General features: G+C 36.0%; 1 protein-coding gene across 2 annotated transcripts; it reads left to right on the forward strand.

The window, feature by feature from the left end:
• The first annotated feature begins 124 nt into the window (after positions 1–124).
• COPS2 (COP9 signalosome subunit 2) lies at positions 125–22,327 on the forward strand. Of its 2 annotated transcripts, none has more exons than XM_035336248.1 (13): positions 125–278; positions 9,656–9,769; positions 10,752–10,829; positions 11,430–11,555; positions 12,909–13,019; positions 13,141–13,218; positions 14,111–14,285; positions 15,021–15,199; positions 15,357–15,409; positions 17,628–17,725; positions 19,625–19,707; positions 20,707–20,765; positions 21,553–22,327. In XM_035336248.1, the coding sequence occupies exons 1-13, from the start codon at positions 225–227 to the stop codon at positions 21,695–21,697; spliced, it is 1,353 nt and encodes a 450-aa protein (XP_035192139.1). In that variant the 5' UTR covers positions 125–224; the 3' UTR covers positions 21,698–22,327. The 2 variants fall into 2 exon arrangements, with proteins under 2 accessions (XP_035192139.1, XP_035192140.1); XM_035336249.1 differs by having other exon boundaries at positions 12,930–13,019.
• The last annotated feature ends 1,777 nt before the right edge of the window (positions 22,328–24,104 follow it).

Below are 24,104 nucleotides of genomic sequence, written 5' to 3' on the forward strand. Positions count from 1 at the left end.
CGGGGCCGTGGTTGCTAAGGGCCGGTCGCGGGGAGGGTGTGTGGGGGGGGGGACAGGTACCCGGCGGCGGTGCAGCGCCCATCGGGCTCCGTGCTCCCAGCGCGCGAGCGGCGGTGCGTTCCGGGGCCGTGCGGTTCCGTGCTGCCGCGCGGTGTTGTGGGAGAAGGGGCAGGCCTCGGCGTCTCCTTCCTGCGCCGGCCCCCGCTGCCCGTCCTGCGGCCAAGATGTCTGACATGGAGGATGATTTCATGTGCGACGACGAGGAGGACTACGACCTGGTAGGGCGCGGGGCTCCGCGGCGGCCTGCAGGGTGCGCGGCGCCCCCCCGTGTGGTGCCGCAGCCCCGGGCCGGCGCCTCGCCCCCCCCCGGGCCGCCGGGCGCCCTCCTCCGCCCCACGGCTGCTGGGGGCGGGCGCTGCGCTTGGAGCAGGCCCCGCCGGGCTCCCGCCGCCTCATCCCAGACGAACGGGCCGGTTTCGGCCCCTGCCAGCTCCGGCCCCTGCTCGCCACCCGCGGGGCACGGAGCTGCCAGCCCCCCGCAGCCTCGGCGGCAAACGGAGGGAGAGTGCAGGGAGCGAGGGGACACGGCCCGGCAGCCCGGTCCTTGTGCTCAACTTCTGGGGTTTCGGGTGTTAGCGAGGTTTTTGCTCTTGTGGTACCCGAGTTGCAGGGTTCGGGGTTCCTGTGGCATGTCTAGTTGTGTTTTCACGTCAGGTTTTACTCTGAGCTCTTGCAGGTAAAAATCAAATGTAAAATCTTGCAGGTAAAAATCAAATTGCTGCTTGCAATTAGCAGCAGACAGAGCAATTCGTCCAGGAAAATGGGAGAACATACTGAGATTGGATGTAACAAGACTCTTTGTAATTATTAAAGTTATTTTTTTTTACAGTTAGCAAAGCGATTTCAAGGAGGGTTAATAAAATAGTTGTCATCTGAAACAAAAAATATTTGCTGTGCTCTCTGAACAGTTATAACCCTGTTGCCATAATCATATATTGGGGCTTGAGATTCTGTTGTTTTTGTTTTTCTGAACTTTACATAAGTTCTTAGAATGGACACATTTCTTAAAAACTCTGTATAGGTAAGGATTAAGAGTCTATTTCATCTTTTTCAGTTGAACTTGTACTCCCAGTGCTGCACTCACACTGAAAACCCAAGCTGCTTGCTTATGGAAGGCTTGTCTTGTAATGAATTATTAGATGACCATTGTTGCTTACAAATTAACTTAAAAGACTCGTGATTTCATTTGAAATAGATTCTGATTAATTTTTTATTATGAACTGCCCAGAATGGCTGGATGACACTGAACACAGAAAGTAAAGGAAAAAGTCTGGTTTTGTTTTTGAGTTTCAAGATGAGAGTGCTTGGCTGACAGGCATTGTCAGTACCTGTGTCAGTACATGTGTCAGTACCTGTGTCAGTATTCCAGGATTAGTCTTCACATCATGCTCCCAATAATCTTCCACCTAACTCCCTGAATGAATCCACAGATTTTTATAAACGAGCTTCCTGAAGGAAATACCCTGAGACCATTAAACATATTTTTGTCAGTTTATTCCAATATCAGTTTCCATTTGTTTTCATTAACGCTTAAATCCATGTACTGGTATAAAATACCATGTTTATTTTTCCATGTGATGCGATCAAAGTAATACTAAACAGCCGAATTCATGTTGAATACACATTATGTGAGAACTGGACATGTAGAGTAATCATTGGAATTACATTTTTCAATATTTAAATGCATCCGTCACATATAAGTGTGAATAAGTCAGTGCTCAAAATACATTCAGTCAGCTTTCACCAAGAATAATTGCTGGTGTGATGATTTTTCTTCTTCCTGTGTTAAGTGTTTACTCCGTTATTGGAAAAACCTTCCTGAATTTTTTTGCTTAGGGCACGTTTCTGCCCATGACTGCAGTTAACTCTCACGGAACATTTTTATTGTCATTCATTGCCCCTAGCCCAGGCCTTCCCAAATTTAAAAATACTTCTTGTTAGGAGCATGTTCCTTTCTTCTTTTCAGTATGTAACTTCCAGGTAAAACATCAAAGAATACTTACACGGCATCATTAAATAAATCAGATTTTTTTTTTGTTTAGTTTGATTTATAACAGATGAAGGAAAAAAACAATTTAAGAATAAAGATAGCTGAACTAGTTTCTACATTCTTGCAATAACAAACCATGATTGTATGATGTTTTCAGATGTACTTGAGACTGTAATTGCATTGTTCAACAAAATTCTTTTGGAAAATAGTTAAATAAACCTCTTCTGAAGACAGGGCCCAATTTCTTCCTTTCATGTAGATATAAATCTAATTAAACTAACAGAAGACTATAAGGGGATGGTTGGTTCTCAAGTTCAGTGTAAAAGCAGCTGCAGAAGGATGTGGAACAAAAAACTGAGTACAAGACAATACTCAGACAAGTACAGAACTGAAAACAAAGAGTATACCTGAGCACTGGTGAATGTTTTGTAACAAATAGGAAGAGTGGCAGGAATTGCAGAAGGCACTAATGGATGCAGAAATAGGTAGCTATTTTGTCAAAATACAGTATATCCAAGTGTCCTAGGGTAACTGCTAGCATAAAAATAGTAGTGGAAAAAAAAAGTCCTAGGAAGTTTTTGACAGCCTTTACTTAAGGTGGTTATGGCTGTGCCTCTTTAAATGTGCTTTTGACCTTCCCATTGGGTACAACCAGACAGTTATATTTCCTTTAGTATGCAAATGTTTTGCATTTGAACTGAAACTCAGCTGATGTTCTGAAGGCCCAGCTCTTTCCCAGTTTCATTATCTCGGATTTTTGTATAACTGGAGGAGTTACTAACTGCCAGACAACTGAAGACTGCCTCTTAACACAGACCATAGTTTACTGCTTCTGTTTAGTTGTTCACTGGGATAAAAGGCAAGGTTTTTCATGTAAATGAATGACCTTAGCCACTCATACAGAAGTTAACTTGATCTGTTGGAGATCTTTCTATCAACAACAAAAAATTGTTTATTTTTATGGGTGGATGAACCTTGCTCAGAAGTTGCTAATAATATGTGACAGCTTTGATTATAACATGGATTATTGCACTTTATGCTTCAATAAACTGAACAATGTTTACTGGTCATTATGAAAGCCACTGAATTTTAACTTCCAGTTTGATGCTGTTAGGTACCTGCTGATTTCAGCCCAGGTTCTTTTTACTTGTTTCAGCTTGAGGGTGGAGAGGGAAGTACCATTGTAACTACTGTTTTTGTTTTCAGTCTCAGACAGAGAACCATGTTTAGAATTGTCTTTGAGACTAAAGTCAGCCTTTCTCCAGAAATCGATTCTTGCAAGCAAAGTCTTAGCACATTGACAGTTATTGTAATCCCTTGACTTGATTTTTTTGTTTTAGATACGTAAGGAATTTTTCTGTGGCATTCTTAATTAGATGTCTTATTATGCTCATTATTATTCTTATTATTCAACTTCAAAATTAATCTGGGGGAAGGTAGCCAAATCTGTTAGTTGAACAAGTTGTCTGTTACGTAGTTGTATTATTTCAGTGACTTCAGGCGAAGAGCTTTGAACCATTCACGTGAAGAGCCATCGGTTTTCACTCCGGTGAGATTGCCTCAGGTTCATGAGGATCAGCATGGCACAAATATGAGCAACATGCTTTCAGATTACTGAGGGATTCCCTTTTCATGCTGTGTCAATATTAAGAAGTATGTGGTCGTGCTTTTTTTTTCAGGCTATCAGAAAGGCAGATTTGGTTCACTGTTTCTTTCCAACCCTGAGAAACATACTCCATTTCAGAAAGAATTTCTGTATGCTCTCAGACTTCATAAGCAGTCTCATCAGGAAAGAAGGAAATTTTCCTACTTTATATTGATGCATTTATAATAGATACAGTTGAAATTTCATACAGATAGTTACCTCTTCCAGGTCTTTATATTTCAGTATTGCCGTTATTTTTGTTATGTATGTGTAAATATATATTGCAAGCAAGAGAGTGGTAAGGTGGCAAAACCAAGCATTCATAACTAGGGAAATACCAAATCAGGCAGATCCAGTTTATGCTCTTCTTTGTTATATTTAATTACATTAGTATGTGACTGAAAAAACGTTCAGTGTGCTTTACAAAGGACATGGGATACACTGTTCTCTGAATTCATTACCATTTCATATTTTATATGGATTCAATGTGTGTGTCCTGGTACTTTCTTTTATGCAATTCTCTTTGGACTCATCCACAAACACAGAATTAATAAAGTTGGGGCTTATTTTCCTCATTATCATAATGTCTCAAAAGGAAGTATCAAAAGGAAGTATCGAGGCAAAAAGCATGAGAATAATTAGTCAGTACATTCTTTCCAACTGAGCATAGTTTACATTACTTACATCATAGGTTTGATGTAAGTTTTGATTATTATTACTGTATTTTAAAGCGAGGAAGTATTTATCACTGTTCAGAACAGAGCTCCCTAGGACCTGATACGCAGTTCGGTGTTAAAATTAAGTAAATCAGATGTCAGTTACATGACATGGACTCTTAGGATGCAGAGAACTATAGGAAAGCTGTATGATAGCAGTGGGAATAAAAGGTGGGCAGTTTTTTCTGATACAGTTTACATGTCATAATACCATTTTTTTTTTCTCTCTGCAGTCTTCTGTCTCATTTCTCTGCATCTTCCAACTTCTGCTTGAGACAATAACGCAAAGGCAGAATACTGCCTTTCTGTAGAACTGCATTGGCCCCATTGCGAATCTCTGGCTTCACAGACTAATTATTCCTGGTGTCAGTAACGGGCTGTTACGAGCCTTGGTGTGAGCCAGCAGAGGTAGCAAGTAGGAGCAGAAGAGTACAGAGGTTCGGAACATGGAAATGAAAACCAGGACTACCAATGTGTGGCTGAGTAGTTGCAGACTTGTTACACAAATCACCGTTGTGACAAACTTCATGGTTTGTCTCAGGGTTTTTTCCTCCTTACTTTTTTTTTGCACTACAGTGTGGTTGCTTTCTTTTTATTCATCTGCCTGAATACCAGTGGTAAATGCACACAGAAACTGTTCTTTGCTTTTTGGCCTGCGGCCTGTGTGGTTGGTTGGTTGGTCCCCGTTGGGGACAGTGCCCGTGAGCTGTGTGAAAATAGTGCATGTTCATTTTAGAGGAAATGTTAACAAAATTTAGCTAGCAAGCTAATAGATTAATGTACTGAGCAGTTGTTTTTAGTGTTTTTTTCAGATGGCCTCATTTTGGCATTTTTGTGTTTGGGGAAAAAACAACAACAACAACAACAACAAACCAAACCCACATCACTAACACTCTTGCAAAATATCAGGTCCTTGCTCCAAATCCTAGAGTTAGACCTCCTAAATGCAATGGTTATGAAACAAAGTTAGTTGAAGTAAAATCAAATTTTTACCAGACTTGTTCTCAGAAACAATTGAACTTCACAAAAAAGAATGCTTTGAGTCATCCCAGTGGTTGAAATTTGGTAAAATTACCGGCAATTGAAAATGACGGTAATAAGGGCTTTGTTGTTAACAATACTTAGAGGATTCATTTCTACAGAAATATAACTCTTTGTATTTTTTTTATTTTATTTATTTATTTTTTTTTGTGAGGAGCATATCCTCTGCATAGCTACTTTCCCTTTTTATTGAAAAAAGGTTTGCAAATCACAGAATCATCTAGGCTGGAAGAGACCTCCAAGATCACAGAGTCCAACTTCTGACCTAACACTAACAAGTCCTCCACTAAACCGTATCACTAAGCTCTACATCTAAACGTCTTTTAAAGACCTCCAGGGATGGTGACTTAACCACTTCCCTGGGCAGCCTATTCCAATGCCTAACAACCCTTTCCGTAAAGAAGTTCTTCCTAATATTCAACCCAAACCTCCCCTGGCGCAACTTTAGCCCATTCCCCCTCATCCTGTCACCAGGCACGTGGGAGAATAGACCAACTGCCACCTCGCTACAGCCTCCTTTAAGGTACCTGTAGAGTGCAATAAGGTCGCCCCTGCACCTCCTCTTCTCCAGGCTGAACAAACCCTGCTCCCTCAGCCGCTCCTCTTAAGATTTGTTCTCCAGACCCCTCACCAGCTTTGTTGCCCTTCTCTGGAGTCGCTAGAGCACCTCGAGTAGTTTGTTTGCTGAACAATACATAGAAAGCAAAAGTTCAGGTTATCACTCCACATGTAATATAGAATTCAGGGAAGTGCTGTAGGCAGGAGAGGGGAATTAACAGCTAGTCAAAGGTGGTTTTCAGAAAAAAACACACTTTCTTTGCTTTTAACTTCATCAGGTTAGTGTGCCACTCTGTTCTGCTGGAATACCACAATCTGCTGTTAAATGTGGCAGATGGAGTGTTACAGTCGCTGAGTTGACGTACCTCTGTCTGTGAGAAGAGATGCCATGCTTCAAGACCTTTATGCAATTTCTCAAGCCATTGGTGAAGGCTCCTGCTATGGTTTTCTGAAGCCATGGCTGGTTTTCTAACCTCCCTGGCCGCTTGCTCCTATGCCAATATTCACCAGCCTCAGCGTTGTGTGCCTGTGTTGGTGGGCCTATTCTCTTAACCCAGCGAGGTGAGCCATTGCCCAGGACTCGTACAGCTAAGATGTAGCACACAGGTGCTTTTCTGTCTGTAAGTTATAATTAAGAGTATTCTTCACTATGCAGAACGTTAGATCTAGATGGTATAGTTGAGATTTTTAGAGTTATGTTTATCTATTCAACAGAATGCACTTCTGTTTTGGTACTGCATTTGCTGGGGAAACAAACTTTCTAGGTGCAAGGTGTTGAGTTGGGGAAGTTGTTCAGGCAAGAGGCAGGGCAGTCAACGGTAATGAAGAGGAAAGGTTAGGTGTTCAGGATCTGAATTTATTGTTTAAATAACTTTCCTGTTTTCAGTACTAGGAAGGAAATGTATCTTTTTCTTAGTATGAACTTTGAGGAGACAGCTTCACACTTTTTTCTTCTTTCCCCTTGTTTTTGGCGAAAGCTGAATGCTCCTACATTAATTCCATACTGCACTAAGCCATCTCTGCATCAAAAGAAGACAGAGTAGAGTGCTGTTCCTTCTGAACTGATCAGCATTGGCATAATTCATATAGTTACCTCTGAGCCCTTCCCAAGGGTACAGTGAAGTTAACTGTAAAATACCTGGTGAATCTCTGGATGTAGCATTATATTTTCACTCAGTTGAATGAATGTTTTTTGTTGAAGAAAAAGAAAATCCCTCAATCTTGCCATTTGGCTTTTTTTTTCCAGAAGTAATAAAAAAACTAGTATTGCAAAATTGGAAAAGATATATCGGGTTGCCAGTACAGAGTTGTAGGTGCCCCAGACAGACATTACAATGGTGATTTAATCAGCCACTTAGTACCTATAAAAGCTAAACCTTCCCAAGTACCTCACCTGTCTAGGCATACGTCATGCCATGGCATCATGCCATGGGTTGCCTTCCCAGATAGATACATCCTGCTTCTAGGTAAACCGCATTTAGGAGCAAGCATTGCTTCCAGCAGGAACTCCAGTGTGAATTCTCTTTTAAATTGCAAATGATTCCAGTCCAGGGTCTCTGACCTCTGTTTTTAGGAACATGTGTCATTAAGAAAAGCATGCTTCCAAAGATAGAAAAGGCCTATCTCCCTTACAGCTTTGAGTCACTATTAACATCCTAAATTTGATAAGAGGCGAAAAGGCATCAACTGAACAACATCCTCATAGCTATGTTTTTCCTTCAGTTGATGCCTTTTTGCCTCATATCAAAAAACGTAGCTATGAGGATGTAAAACACTTCCTCTGATGCATTTCAAAGTGATTCCATTAGGAAAAAGATAATCTATAAACTTATACTTATTATTTATTATGTATTAATATTAGTATGAAAATAGCTTTATGGAATATTTAAGTAGTATTAAGAAAAATGATGTGAAAAAGAGCTTCCTGCAGGAATCCACATCCAGAATCACTGCCAGAGCCAAGATGAAAATTAGATGTTTCTGGCTTCCGCCTCACAGAGCCCATTGCTTCCTTAGAGGAATTAATTTAGTTTGCTTATCTTTAAAAATAGATAATTCTGCCAAAAATATGCTAAACTTGAATAATGCAGAATAAACAAGGCATCAACTGACCTCACATATCTTAAATGCAAGATTGCTTAAGCTTTGGCAGCAGCTGCCTTCCCGAGGTGCCCCGTACGCTGTTGACACCCTGTACATGTTGCATTGCTCAATCAGTGCTGGATCAATAGGGAAAATAAGCAAACCACAAGGAAAGTCTCCCTGGTGAAATAAGATAGTTGCTTACTGTTTTCTTTGGAGTTTTCCATATTAAGTATGGGAATGCAGAAAACAGGCTTGTGGCCCTCCCTATGCTTTCCAGACTATTGATGGTTGTGAGTACAAATAAACACATACATGAGCACCTTGTCTGCATGTAACAAGTGGAAAGGTGAGCAATGTGTTCTGAAGGTTGTATCAATGGCTCAAGGACCATGTTTATTAAAATTTGGGCCAACTGTGAATTTTCAGAATTATTTTTTCCATTAGAATTTCAGAAAACTAAAGAGCTAATTTAAAAGATGAGAAAGAAGAAATAGCAACTTAAAGAAGGGCACCTGAATATTGTTTCTGTTGTTAAAAGGGGAAGTTACTCCAATGACAGTAACTTTGGAGGTTTAAGCAGATTCTGTTAAACAGATAACTGAGAACTAATAACTGAGAACTCCGTTGACAGAAGTTGGCTTGAAAATGCAGTGTTGTAAAATATTTTTGATTCATGAATTTCATGAATCAAAATGATTCAGAATTATTACTTGAGACTTGACTTTGTTAGTGGTCTGTAATTTACACACAGCAATAGTCCTTCAGCATAAAAAGATTAAAAAAATAAAATAATTGCTTGTTGGCTTGTTTTTTTTTTCATCAGAAAAAGCCCCAGGGTACAAAAAAAAAAAAAAAAAAAAAAAAAGGAGTGGTAGAAGTAAGTTCTTCTATTTATTCGGTGGTAGTGTACATGAGGGGTAATTGATTAAACTGTTGTGCTTCCTGGCCCCCACTGGAAGTATCATTAGCATTTTTCCCAATCAGTTTCTGGTGTTCAGCAAAGAAATAGCTGTTGTTACTGTTCCTATTTCCTCAGATGAGTATGGATCTTTAGGATGTAAAAAGGCAGACGAGAGATTCGTGGAGGCCTGTTATACCCTCCGTTGCTGAATCGTTACTTGTTTGGCATATCAGCCAGTGTCTTCGCTGTGGGTAGCAAAGGTCACATAACAGAGCACCTTTTAGGAGACTAGTGGCCTTCGTGTTTGCTTCCCCCGTACAGAAATGGCATATACTGTTAGGCATCTGTCCTTATACAGCAAAATTGGCTGAATTCTAATAATACAGACTCTGCTTGTCAGAAAGGCAAAGTCAGTTCATTAGTTCAGAAACAAATGTGTTGACAGGCAGGCAGGTGGTGGTGGATGGCGAGGCAGGCCTGGTGACGGAGGAGAGAGAATCGTCTCAGGAGTACGTACCTGATACCAAGATTTTAGTATACAGGCCTTCCGTGTCGTACATCTTAGTACAGTTTACCTATTTGCAGTGAAATATTAGATGTTCCAAACCTTATTTTTTTCCTGTTTTATAATGTTTGTTTTTTTCCTGTATTTTATGTAGGAATATTCTGAAGACAGTAATTCTGAACCCAATGTGGATCTGGAAAATCAATACTACAATTCCAAAGCTTTGAAGGAAGATGATCCAAAAGCAGCACTAAGCAGTTTTCAAAAGGTTTTTTTCTTTACATTATCTCTTATTTTTATATTGATTCTGTAGACTGCAAGTATATTCAATACATATTTTTAAACATTTGCTTATGACTTGAGATATTTTCTTTAATTGTAAGAGTAATATTCATATTTTAACTTGCTAATGTGCTAAGTTTGTCACTGGACTACTTGGATTCCTAGCTGAGTGCCTTTCAGGATCATGCTTAGGGAGCATAAATAGGACAATAGGCTAGTCCTATTTTTTACAGAACTGAATTTTTAATCTTGAGAATTTACTAAGTTAATTAGTCCTAAGTGTGTTTTCATGTGTCAACTATAGAAACAAGATCAATTTGTGTTTTAAAATGAAGTGGCATTTTCCTCAGTGTTTTACATAGTGTTTGGGTTACTATCTGAATTCAAAACTTTAAATGTGTAAATACTGAATGACTGTTTCTTTCCTTCATGTCAGTATTAAATCTTTAATGTGCAAACACTGTCACCAGGAAGCAATACGTTAGCTGTAACTTTTTAAGGAAAATGTAGAATTCTGCATCTTTTGGCTTATTTATCGTGTGTAACAGTATTTATATACATGATTTCAAAACCAAAAAAATGTATAAAACTTGACTTGACTATGGTATTATTAAAGACTGCAGCCTAGAAGTCTTCCTGATATGTAAAGAAAGTATAGCAATTCAGAAGTGTGCATTCTTTGAATAATTTAGTTGGGGAGTTTGAGTCATTTCTGGGGGGTGTTAAAACTTCTTTGTGTATATATTTTCATGGAATGGTGTTAAAGTTTAGTGTTTGATGTTAGATAACAACAAAAAATCTGTTAATAACAATTCACCATCACCTAAGGTATGAAAAATAATATGATACCTACCCCTCTCTACCTTCCTCAATATCAGCGGAGAGTGGAACTGAAGAACATGGTAGAGTAAAACATTTCTTTTTATGAAAGTTTTATAAAGACTGTTTAAAAAAATCTTCTATTTCAGGTTTTGGAGCTTGAAGGTGAAAAAGGAGAATGGGGATTCAAAGCTCTGAAACAGATGATTAAAATAAACTTTAAATTGGTAAGAATTTCAGCTATCACTTGAGAAGAAATGGTTTAAATACAGATTTGATCCAGAGGTCTTAAATTATTGTTCAAATTTATGGCTATGACAACTAAATCTGCCAGAACTTGTCATTCACATACTTCAATAGCTATTACAGGCATGGCAGAGAGATTATGTGGTGGTTGCAAGTCCAAGGCAAAATGGATGCAAAATAGCTGCTGTAGTCAGCTGAAACTCTGAGTGTATGACACTCAGCCCTTGCTATCATCAGGTATCACACCATTGCAAACTCAAACATTTCTGTGTATGTGTAATTCACCAGAACAAATAAGTGCAAATTGTTTTTATGCTATGTATGTGACCATTCCAAAAGGTTGTATAGTCATTTCTATTTTCTTAATCATGATAAATATTTTAAATATCTATTCTATGGAGTCTTGCTTAAGTTATTCCTGATTCTGCTGCTTATGAATAAAGTGCTGATGTAAAAGTTCCTTGCAGCAACCATTACTGCCTAGCCTTTCTATTATGCTTTGTTTTCTGTGTGTGTTGCAAGATGTAACTCAGTTTTTAATCATTAAGACAAAAATATAACGATTTTGTTTTTCTTTATAGACTAACTTTCCTGAAATGATGAACAGATATAAACAGCTGTTGACCTACATACGGAGTGCAGTTACAAGGAATTACTCTGAAAAATCCATCAATTCTATTCTTGATTATATCTCTACTTCCAAGCAGGTTAGATCATCAGTTCTTCCATTTGGTGGTTTTCCTTTTTACATTCTTAATTGTAGACTTATTTGTATATAGGTAGTCATGTTTGTTTGTTTTTTTGACCTTATTAGAGAGTGTTCACAATATTAATTTTTCATTTTATTTTAGACTGTATTTCCCACATCTAATGGTTTCTATGAATATACATAACTTTTCAAAAATTCATCTTTTGGTTCAAGCGGGTTGAATTATTTTTTGGCAGTTTTTATCTGGAATTTTGATACTAATAAGTAAAGTAATTTTTTAGCATAGTAGCTACACAATAACTGTCTTTTCAAATATAACTTGCAGTTAAGCGATACTTTATTTTGGGGGGAAAAAAACTTGAAAAATTTTGCAGTGAGGTCTTGGTGTTAAATATCATTTCCCTTCGAGTGTGCTGTTCAAGCTAGGTACATGTTTATAGGGAGACAGTCCAGCTCCTTTACTTTAGTGGCGTGTACAGATGTAGAGAAAACTCACCTAAATTACTACTTTGAAGTAGTACCTGCATATAGAAGATCATTGGTCTTCAGGGATGATTCCTCTGTCATTATCCCAGTCCTTCCTTGTCCTGCCACTTACCAGAAAAGGAAGATTAATAGATGAAGGATGGTTTACTTTTAAGGTCTAAAGGATTGACTTGGGCTGTACATTGTTGGCAGAGTTTTTGGTCTGAATGCACTTGGAACCAGACCTGGAGGGACAATCTGGAAGTGTGAACTTCAATTCAAATTCATTCATAGCTGGAGATGTGCTATTCCAAAAAAAGAATAATGGCCAGAAACAATATTACGGAATTCTCTGTAGAACCTTTGTTGAAGGTCACATTCAGCAGTTAGATTTCCATTTTGGATATTGTATTTTTGTATTTTAAGCAAAGAAATAGTTTGATGTGCTGGATAGCTTTCTTTCACATGGTGTTGGTAGCATAGAAAGGAGAAAGTATCTTTGTCTATTTTGTCTTTATAAATTTATTTTCTATATTATATGTAAATTACTATTCTTTTTTTTTTTTTTTTTTTTAAGTAGCAGCAATGACCATTAATGTTTCTCTTTTGTTATACAATGTAAGAATTTTATTATGTAAGACTGGCTTCTGTAAGGTAGCTTTCATTTTGAACTAGCATGAAGGATGATTGCAAATCTTAAAATGTGAATGCTTTTTAAAATCTATTTAATATAAGAAAAGGAAATTTTCTTAGTGTTGTTACTGATGCTCTTTTTACTATTCAATAAAATGCAGATACCTTTCTTGTTTTGAAGTTCAAGCATGCACATTTAGTTTGTTCAGATTGACATTATTAACAGGTACAAATTTGCTGTTTACAATTATAGAATTCTGATTTTTTATGTCAGATGGATTTGCTTCAGGAATTTTATGAAACAACACTTGAAGCTCTGAAAGATGCTAAGAACGATAGATTGTGGTTTAAGACAAATACAAAGGTAAAATGTATAACTCATTTTTTGCTTTGCTTTGTGACACCTTCAGCTAAATTTAATAAATGATAAATATGAAATCTTAGTAGATCTTAGTACTTGAACTTTATTATTATTATTATTACAGCTTGGCAAATTATATTTAGAACGAGAAGAATATGGAAAGTTACAAAAGATTTTGCGCCAGCTGCATCAGTCATGCCAGGTACCTTTATACTCTAATCACTGTAGTTTTGTAAACAGCATTGATTTTGTTACATCAGTTGTTGGCCTTTGAGGCATGTTGTTGAGCTTTTTTAGTACTGAGGAAATAAATGTTATACTTGCTTTATTTTTCTGCTTGATAACATGAATGAAAAGTGATTTGAAAAATGTTTTATTCCTTACTTAAGGATGATTTTAAAAAATAATTTGCAACTATTGATTAAGTTTCATCTTGGCCATGTACAGGAAGGAGAAGCGCATACAAATAATCTAAAATTATAGATGTTTAGTTTAAAATATAGCAAAGATTCCAAACAAGCATTACTGTAAACTGAAACTACAGTTATTATTTTCCAAGTTGGAAGGGAAAAAAATAGCTGTGCAGCCTACTGTGCCTGTTTGTGTCCCCTTTTCTTCCTCCAGCATGGAAAATATGTTACAAATATCTGGGAATTATTTCTGTCATAGGCTGTAGAAGAGTTGTATGTATCAGATATATATATATATATACATGCATATATATACACACACATATGTTTGTCTGTATCAGTCATTATGTTTGAATACTGAGAGTGTGGTGGTTTTTTTGTGTTTTGTTTGTTTTAAGGAGAGTGGAAAGGAATGAAGTACAAAGTTCTCAAAGTTGTTTTAAGGCAAACAAACAAAAATACTGACTTTATTAATGAAAGGGCTTGAGCATTTGGCCTACTGCAAGTGGCTTGAGTATTATGTTTTGTGTTTTATATTTATATCAAAATTTCAAGTTTTTAGGCAAATCCTTATTTTTGACAGGAAATTAGTGATAGTATTTGGTAATGAATTTTCTGTCAGTGTAAAACTGAAAACACTGTTCTCTTAAAATTTCACAATATTTATTACTTAATCTATCCTAGACTGATGATGGGGAAGATGATCTAAAAAAAGGCACTCAACTATTGGAAATCTATGCTTTGGAAATTCAAATGTATACAGCACAGAAAAATAACAAAAAACTTAAAGCACTATATGAACAGTCATTGCACATCAAGTCAGCCATTCCTCATCCGCTGATCATGGGAGTTATCAGAGGCAAGTTAATCTTGAATCTTTCATTTAATTTGTTGTAGATTAGCTTAATGGAAATCTGATCATTATTATTTTTTCAGTTTCAACTAGAAAGACAAAGGGTCTTGTAGGTTCATAGGCAGACAAACCCTATGGGAATAAGGGACTACAAATGCTGAGACTATGGGCTCATTTTTTAATGCCTACCTTCTGTAGGACTTCCAGCTTTGTTGCTCTGGTGCCCACGTACCAGATGTGCTGCTCAGCCCGACAGAACAGGTGGCTACATATAGTGCAGGAGAGAAGCAACAGAGAACATGGGGAAGACCTGAGCTGTTTGACTCCATGGCAGGCACCAATGGATAAGTGCACAAGGCTTGACAGGGCTGCTAGTGGAAGGGACTGCTATTTCTGTAGTCCCCTTTTGTTAATTTGTGTGCCATCATCTTACTCTGGTATAGGTACTTGCATAAATAATTATTAAATTAAGTATTGGCTGTGAGGATTACTGTTCTTTTACATTTATGGTGTGGATTAGGCTTTATTTTTTTTCTTCTTTGGAAAAGGTTTGTTGAAATGGCAATACTGTATGTGAAGGCCATAGTCCTTTTTTTTTCCAGCAATTTTAGAGAATTAAAAGACTCCCAAAAATATTTCAGTAATCTATTTAGAAATAGCGTGGAACTTTTTAGTACAATTATTGTAGTCATCAACAAGCACGCAGTGTTCTTTTTCTCTTCATCTGTGTTTTCTTTTCAGAATGTGGAGGCAAAATGCACTTAAGAGAAGGAGAGTTTGAAAAGGCACATACTGATTTTTTTGAAGCATTCAAGAATTATGATGAATCAGGGAGCCCCAGAAGAACCACTTGCTTAAAATATTTGGTCTTAGCAAACATGCTGATGAAATCTGGAATAAATCCGTTTGATTCTCAGGAGGTACTTTTAGAGATATGATTAAGTCAATTAGACATATTGTCCTATTTTTGTCTTTTTTTTTTTTGTCTTTGCTGAATTGATAGGGATGTTACCCGAAAGATGACAACAGAGAAAATATTAAATCTGAACATTGTATCTTGCTTTTCGTTCTCTGTAGGCTAAACCATACAAAAATGATCCAGAGATTCTAGCAATGACAAATTTAGTAAGGTAAGATTTTTATTTGGGGGGGGAGGGAGGCGCGACGCTGAGGATGGCGGGAGGAACTGTAGTGTTCAAACCAGGAATGGAGTATTTTTAGAGGTGGTCTTCTCTGCACAATAAACACTTTTTTTTTTTATGTATAAATTTGAGGCAAATTTTTGTGGATTGATTGTTTTTCTTGAGAAACTTTTATTTACTGTGACATATCCAAGTATCTATATTGTACCAGAAACATGCTGTTATTCTCTACTATCATGAGTTTCTTATGCAATCACAAAACTCATTTTTATCCTTAAAGATAGTTGCATTACCTAGTACTGCAACTGCACTTTCAGGTTTCGCTGATTAGGTATGAGAAACTGAACTGATTGATAGCTCATACTAAAGACAATAGAATAAATGAATGCATGGATATTTCACAACTAGTAAAGGGGGTTAATAATTTAGGAATATGAAATGAATTTCTCAGGTGTTCTCCAGCATCCTTCAAATACACATAAATATGAAAAGAATATTTCATTACCTCTTTGAGGCAACTGTGAAGTGAGGACATTCAGGGTATTAAGATCATCAGATGAAATCAATTGAACTGAGGCGTCTTTCTATATCGTGCTACGAAGCTGTTCCATCCACTCTACCCTGCCTGTGCTTTATCAAGTTAAAAAGGCAAAAAAAAAAAAAAAAAAAAAAAAAAAAAAAAGGAAAACTTCCTACCTTTTTATTGTGTAAGAAGTAACATGTGCTTGCATTTTGAAATACACGGTCAATCTCATGTTGGAACGAACCTTGCTGTAATACTGCTATGGTGCTGCACCATTGTATGCATACAAATCATTTCTGAAAGTTCATTCATTATTGACATAATAAACTGGCAAATCATTTACTCATCATTAAGGGAATATTTCCAGTAATTCCACTTCAGACTTGTCTATTTTACTTTCATAGTTTTATGTGAATTTGAGGCAGAAGGAATTCCAGATGGCCTTACCCAATCTGATTTTATTCATATTCCTAATTTATAACTTTTATCTTCACATTTGAGTATAACTGCTTCTTTAAAGTTAATAATGCAATTAAAGTGGTGTAGAGAAGAAATATGCTAAAAGAATATGCTAGAAGAAATATGATAAAATCAATTCCAAAGATTACAATTATGTTTTTCTTTCTTCTTATATTCTACATTGGGAACTTGAATGTGTTACATATGGTATAAAAGAGACTTCTGGAATAAACAATAATATATACTTAACTGAGATTCTATTTAATTGTGAAGTACAGTTAATGGTTTCATGTGATAGAATCCCATACACTCATATGACTATGTTTATGAACTCCTCAAGTTCTGCCTTAAATTTAACTGGTCTTTTTCTTTCCCCTTTTACTGATAATCAGGGATTACTTTTTTTTTTCTTTTTTTTTTTTTTTTTGCCAATTTGTACAATTGAAAATATACAGGACCATAAAAGCAAAACAGATGTTGTTTATAAAGCGTTTTATCTTAGTATTAAGCAGAAACTGAAAACGTGTATTGACCAGTATGTCTTTGAGGTTAAATGCTGTTAGCCAGTAGCTTAGTATAACTAATCCTGGAAGTTTGATTGGTGAATAGATAGTCCCTGTTATAGCTGACAATTATTCTAAGAAAAGATAATAGATGGGAGTTTTAAGACCATTATATTTCAAGAAAAAGGCCTTGTTTCAGTGGTTACAGCTCTTACCATTAAATGATGTCATGGTACCACTACTGAACAATAACTGGTGTCTAAATCTACCCTAGTTTAGTCACCTTTTCTCAAATAACAATTGAGCAATTAAACTAAAAATACACTATAAATAAAAATTGAAACACTAATAGGCCAAAATTACCGATGGTTAATCCTGAAAGTCAGGCATTTCTTCCATCTTCCAGTATTTTCAGAATTCCGATTAAGACATTCTAGAAAGAACAACACCTCCCCTGAGATTTGGAAAACAGAGCACACTTGCAGAAGAACTAAATGTTCTTACTATAGTTTTGTAAATGTTACCAAAAATTGGAACTGGATAAAGGTCATTTCTGTGGCATCTCAACTTGAAATAGCTTTTCTTTACACAGATTCTGAATATAATTATTTATCGCCAACACTAAATAACTTAATATAGGTTTTTAGAAGATTTAGAATGAAGTCTTATGAGTCTGGTTTTAATTTTAAAGACAATAATTCAGTCTCCCATTTTTCTAAAGTGCCTATCAGAATAACGACATCACTGAATTTGAGAAGATTCTGAAAACAAATCACAGCAACATCATGGATGATCCCTTCATAAGGGAGCACATTGAAGGTATTTTTGCAGGCTATTTTAATCTTTTTTTCACTGCTTGGTAAGATTTTTTTATGGTTTATTTTCTCTTTGGCAGAATGAGAATTCTTTATGATTCTACTTGTGGACTATTACTGCTTATGTCCATACTGCTTATGGACAATTCCTTTACTGTTTCCAATTTCAAGTTGGTCATGGCCAACAGGCATACAGAGGAATGTTAAGAATTCCAGGAATATGAATAAACTTCTAGCAAGAGAGAATATTCTAAGATAATATCTACAGTGGTTTTAGGCACTGTATTTTGTAGTGTATTTTGAGGTGTGTCCACCCCCACTGATAAAGAATTAAGTGACAGCAACCCTTAGTTGTAAAGGTTGTGTCAATATCAACACTTGGATGTTCACTGGTTTATAAGGGAAATTTTCTGCTTCAGATGAAAGATATAACATGTAGACAGTGTAATGAAAGTTGGATTAATAAAAGTGTAGCAACAAAATATGTAACAATACATTCTAATATATATATACATAATTCTAATGTATATGTTAAAAAACAGTGGTTGCATTTATAAACCTATACTTAATAAAACACACTAAAACATGCCCATCCATTTCATTGCCATGACAAAATAAAATTATCCCAGCACTTAGGTAAGTGCTAGTATCTTACACTAGTATCTTGAGAATGTAAAAGTCTCTCTACTTGAGTACAGTGTTCATTTTTCAAGTAACTACCGCTTTCATCAAGAGTAGGACTTACTGTGGGATTGCCAGATCAGTTAGCTGGATAGCTACACAAGAAGAAAAGAGTTAAATCCAGAGACCTGGTTTTCTTACGCTTCTTGTTTGTAAAAGAGAACACAGCAAATAGCAGGGGAAACTAAATATAATCCCTCTACTGCTGTTACATGTCGACTGCTGTCTTGTAGGGAAACTCATTAAGATTAGAGAGATGGATTCTTAAAGAAGGGAGTATAACAGAACTGGAAAGCAAGAAAAGGAGGACAGTCGAATTAAAGGGCGAGGGAACTCGAATTTCACCCCTTCTATGACAATGGTCTGCAGGGAAAAAAAAAAAAAAAGACGCTCATCTTTTTAATCTGTAGTGATACATAGTGCATGTTTATGTTTGTAACGCTTACATACCTTATGTTGTTGTTTAATCTCTTTGGTTTTATTGGGATGCATGATCTGGTCTTCAGTATTATTTCTCATTATATAAACAGTACTTGTGTAATCGTTTAGGTAAAAATGGAACTAGCTTTTTTTATTACCTAAAAAAATAGGTAAAAATGGATCTAGCTTTTATTCTATTAATTTACAATGGTAATTCATGCTTTCATTTTATACAAAATTTCTTTAATGTAAAAATTACTATAACAATAGCTGCAATATCATACCTAACCAAAACCAGTCACTTTATGAAGGCTCTGCTTTTATCATTCTTCTTCTGTTCCTCATCGTAATTATGCCATTAGGCTCTGACCTTTATCTTAAAATATTAATATTTTTCATGAAGTTAAATGCATGCAGGCTTAAATTTCAGAGCCTTAAGTATGCCTCTTTTTACTTTAGTACAGTGCAAGCATTACAGACATAAATTAGAGGGGCAGACGTACCACGTACCTTCATGACTTAGGCAATTAATTTGAATCATTGAAGTTTTTACTAGGGAATACATTGCTCCCTGTTTGAACAATTTTCAGCTTTATCTATCCATTGTCAGAGTTGTGTATTGCCATACTGTCCCTGAAGGAAAGAGGATCTCTCTTTTGCGGTGCTTCCCCACATCACTAAATTTTAAAGTACCTATGACCTAAAAAGATCTTGATATTTAGGATATCTTTCTATAAGGAGCTGTATTGCACCCTTACTTAAATGCTATTGTCTTTACAGTTTTGTTTTTCTTTTCTTACAGAGCTTTTGCGAAACATCAGAACACAAGTGCTTATAAAATTAATTAAGCCTTACACAAGAATACATATTCCTTTTATTTCTAAGGTATGTGTTAGTGGAGCCTTGCATTTGCTTAAGTAGATGATTAATTATGAATAAAAGATCATAAATAAATACAGTGGTTCCAGAAATAGAACATCTAAAATAGAATCTAAACTGTAACATTGTACTGATGCACTCCTGACAGCTTTGCAGTGTGAAAATGTATATTTCAGGCATCTTCCAAATGCTTTTTATAATATGCACTATGATAGATTTCTAAAAAAACCAATTACCATATTCTACTTGGTGTAGAAAAGGACTTTTCTGAAGAAAAGTATAAAAAGTGAAAATTGCATCATTATGAAAATAAATTCTATTGATATAAAAATCCAAATTTTAATCTCTTGTTCAAAAGAGATTTTCAGATGTCTGTATTTTAAGACTATAAGACTAGAACTACTGATTTCATTCTCTAATCTGGAAGGAACAAAAGCAATAAATGACAATAGATGTACATTTCCATCTTCTGTGAGACTGATTTTTTCTCAGACTTTGTCTGATTTTTCTTGCAAAAATTCACAGCATTCCAAAATATTTCATAAAATATGACAGAAACCTGGTAGTTATATTTAACTTGTAATGGCATAATATCCGTTCAGAACTTTTTCATTTCCAGAATTTACTTAAGCAAAAGATCCATTTACCCTTCTAAATGGTTTTGAGCACAGGCTAATTCTTTTCCCGTGGTTATTGCCTTATTTCATCTTGTGGTGTGTTTTTGTTTTGGTTGTTTGTTTTAAATACAGTCAGCAAAGGAACTGTTTTCTGGAGCTTCCAAAAATGTTGCTTTAGCCTCTTCAGCCTTATATGGGAGGTTACTTTCTCTTGATCATTGGCCATACTTACTTTAGATGGAGTTCTTTTGCTTGACGCATCATTATTGAATTAATACTTTCAAACATTAAGAAACATAAGTCAAACCAAATTCTACATAAAAAAGATTGGAAGGATTTAATGTTGTAAACCAGAATACCAACACAATGAGATTTTATTTTCTTTTAGGAGTTAAACATAGATGTAGCTGATGTGGAAAGCTTGCTTGTGCAGTGCATATTGGATAAGTATGTACTTTCTTCTTGTTTACTGATCTTTGGTTACTTTAAAATAATTAAAGAATATTATAAACAACAAAATATTTCTGTGCTTTATGACAATACTGTTTGACTCTAAAACCAAAAAGTAATTATGCTGACTATTATTTGCTTGGCTTACAAGCAATAAAATATATTTGTAAGATGTGAGCCAAAAGAATTAATTATATACAGAGATTGAGTAGCATGTTTTTTACTTTTTTAAGTGTAATTTTAAATTACACAAGAAATTACTTGAATTGTAATGAGATTATGAAAATTATATATTCTTAGTAAATGCTGCTTATACCCATGTATATTTTCCAGTATACTTTCAAGCTGACAATTTTTTTTAGTAGTCTGTTCTCCCTGACTAGAAAAGCTCAACTACAAAGTCTTCTTTTGGAGGGTAGCTTGTAACATCTACTAGGAAAATACTATCCATATGTGAGTTCATATTTTAATTTATTTTTACATAAATCTCCATAACTTGTGATTCCTTGTCATTGAAGAACTGTTTACCTCATATTGCTTCAGGCTTTATATGTGGGTCATAGCTAGGCAAGTAAGATACGCATTGCTCAATGAATTAGTTAAATTGGTTTCTAAACGTGATGACAACTATAAAAGGTGTTACTACATGGGATAGTTGAATTCTGAAATGTACACTGTCTCTCCCTCTTATGTAAGAAGACCTCTTATTTTACCTCTTGATTATTGTTTGCTCCCATTTTCATGTGCATTAGTGATTTACAGTTATTTATTTATTTCCTTCTAGCACTATACATGGCCGAATTGATCAAGTCAACCAGCTCCTAGAACTGGATCATCAGAAGAGAGGTGGTGCACGGTATACTGCGTTAGATAAATGGACCAACCAACTAAATTCTCTCAACCAGGCTGTAGTCAGCAAGCTGGCCTAAGAGAAAACAAGCTTTCACAAACGTACTTAAGGCAACAGTGCAGTGATGTAAACCTTAAAAGAACTGGGAATGGCAAAACTACTGTCGGTTGGTGTGCCCTGAAATTATTGGAGTTTTGGCAGAAGTGCTTATTTGATCAGCTGGTTTGTGTTTTGCTGCTGCATTTATCCCAAGAAAAAAAAAAAAAAAAAAAAAAAGCTTTAATCTCTAGAAGAAAACCAAAATGCCACAGGATTTATGCTGTATTCTGATCTTGCCCTAAACACACAACATCCTAGTAATTTGTCAAAGGGCAATTAATGACCAGAGAGAAGATTTTTGTCATGATTTTAAAAACACTGACTTGTTACTGTCGGTTAAATTTAAACATGTTTTACCTGCAGAAATTCTCTCACAGAAATAACCTGCAATAACTTGAAATGCATACCCTTTTGAACACTTCCTTTTCTCATGTATAAACTGAAATGTTTGCTGCATTTTGCAAAATGTCAGTTCTCCAAAAATGTGTCCATATATTTCTGTACCTGCAGTGTAGTAAAGTTTTAGAAGAAACCCCATAATTATAGTGGCATACTGTCACTTAGGTTTCAAGCAGCAAAATAAACAGTGCAGTTCAGAAATTGTACAGTTTGTTTCTTGATGTGCTCTCATTATACTTGATTTTTACTTTATTTTCAAAAGAAGAAAGGGATTACTCCATTCTCACCTCACATATGAAGGACAATATGGAGGTTTTAAGTCTAAACCTTGGTATGCATGCCATTTATTTTTTTTTTCCTTGAAGTAGTTAAATATAAATACTGTTTGAATACTGTTCAAAAGCCGATACTTAGCAGTCTGGCTAACATTTTTATCTTGCAAGATGCTGAACTATTAGTCCTGTCCGGTTGATGTTGGTGGACAGTTGGCATTTCGCAGGAATATGCTCATTTTTGATCCTGGTACTCTAAGAATACAGGGTTTTCACACAACACCCTGGGACTGGAACTCAGACCCTGATTGTTACCTCTCTTTGCCTAATCTGTGGTCTTTTTGACAAAATTCAGTGTATATAGAACGACATTGTAGCTACCCAGTACAGTAATCTCAGGAATAATAGAATACATTCTTTCCCAAACGACTGTATTGTAATCCCTTCAGAGACACTATTCAAAGTGCTGAAGTTGTACCACATAATAGGTACATACCCCTCATGTCCTAAGATTTTGGGATCATCAGATCCATTTAAAATACAGATCTGCTGTTCTGGCCACAGCAATTTTTCTTCCTGTGGTAGCTTGTTTTGTATTGAGAGAGAAATTCTCTTGCAGGTCTCAGAAATGTTGAAGAAATTTTGTAGGGTTAACGTCTTCCATAACTGCAAGTACTCCAATTAAAAGCTGAGGGTATGATGTGGTGTACAAAGCAGTGCCACAGACGGTCATCGTTAGAGTAAAAGGAAAAATACGTAAGCAGAGCAATTACCAAACACAAAAAAGCGCCTGATAAGTGATACATCCATCATGTATGTGCAAGATGGCATGGTAAACTAAATGTTCTAGAGCAGGATTTAAATCAGTAACAGTGTATAATTAAATGGGATAAAATTAACTTTCATTTGAAGGATAGTTACTTCCCTTAGAAAATTATTTTGCTCTTTAGTTGTCAAAGTGAGTGATTTATTTTTTTCCTTTACACAGTAAAACTTTAAAACTTAATGTGTTGCAGGAATAGCAAGGCACTGAGTGTTGGATGAACATTTCTCCTTTGCTGATGTGTATTTTTACAAATCAATGTGTCTAATTTACCTGGAGTCTTAAAGTAATAGCAAAACATGAATATAAATTGAACTTATTTTTTTAAATAGGGGCAAAGTTGTTTTTTTTTCCTTCATAAAATCTCTAGGTAACATTCACTGAAAGACATCGTATTATGCTTCCTTAAATTGCTGTGATGTATAACATAGCTTTTGCTTGGAAAATTCCACTGAGATCTGGTGATGTCAAATTGAACTTAGCAAAAATAAATTGGTACACCAGTGCTTCACAGTAAGTGAAACAAATGTCCAGCATCATCCTCTGCAAGCATTGGGCCCCTCAGCTACAGAACTAGAGATTTTGATTTGGGTAGCCAGTCTTCCATGGGGACAGGGAACTGTGACAGCTATTTCAGTGCATTTCCCTTCTCTGCCGTTTCTTGCCACTCTTGCTGTGGGTAGGAACAACTACTCTCCTCTAAAGGAGGAAAAAAAAAAAAAAAAAAGAAAAAGAAAAAAAAAGAACTGTGAACTTAGTATTGTTTTTTTTTTTTTTTTTAAAAAAAAAAAAAAAAAGTCTTCCTGCCTTTCTGCCTGTTCTAACTGACATAACCTTTCCCATCCCAAGTATGTCTGTTGGGGAGGCATATTTGGAGCTTCCTGGAAGGAAAT

This window comes from Oxyura jamaicensis, chromosome 10, assembly GCF_011077185.1.
Source record: "Oxyura jamaicensis isolate SHBP4307 breed ruddy duck chromosome 10, BPBGC_Ojam_1.0, whole genome shotgun sequence".
NCBI lineage: Eukaryota > Metazoa > Chordata > Aves > Anseriformes > Anatidae > Oxyura > Oxyura jamaicensis.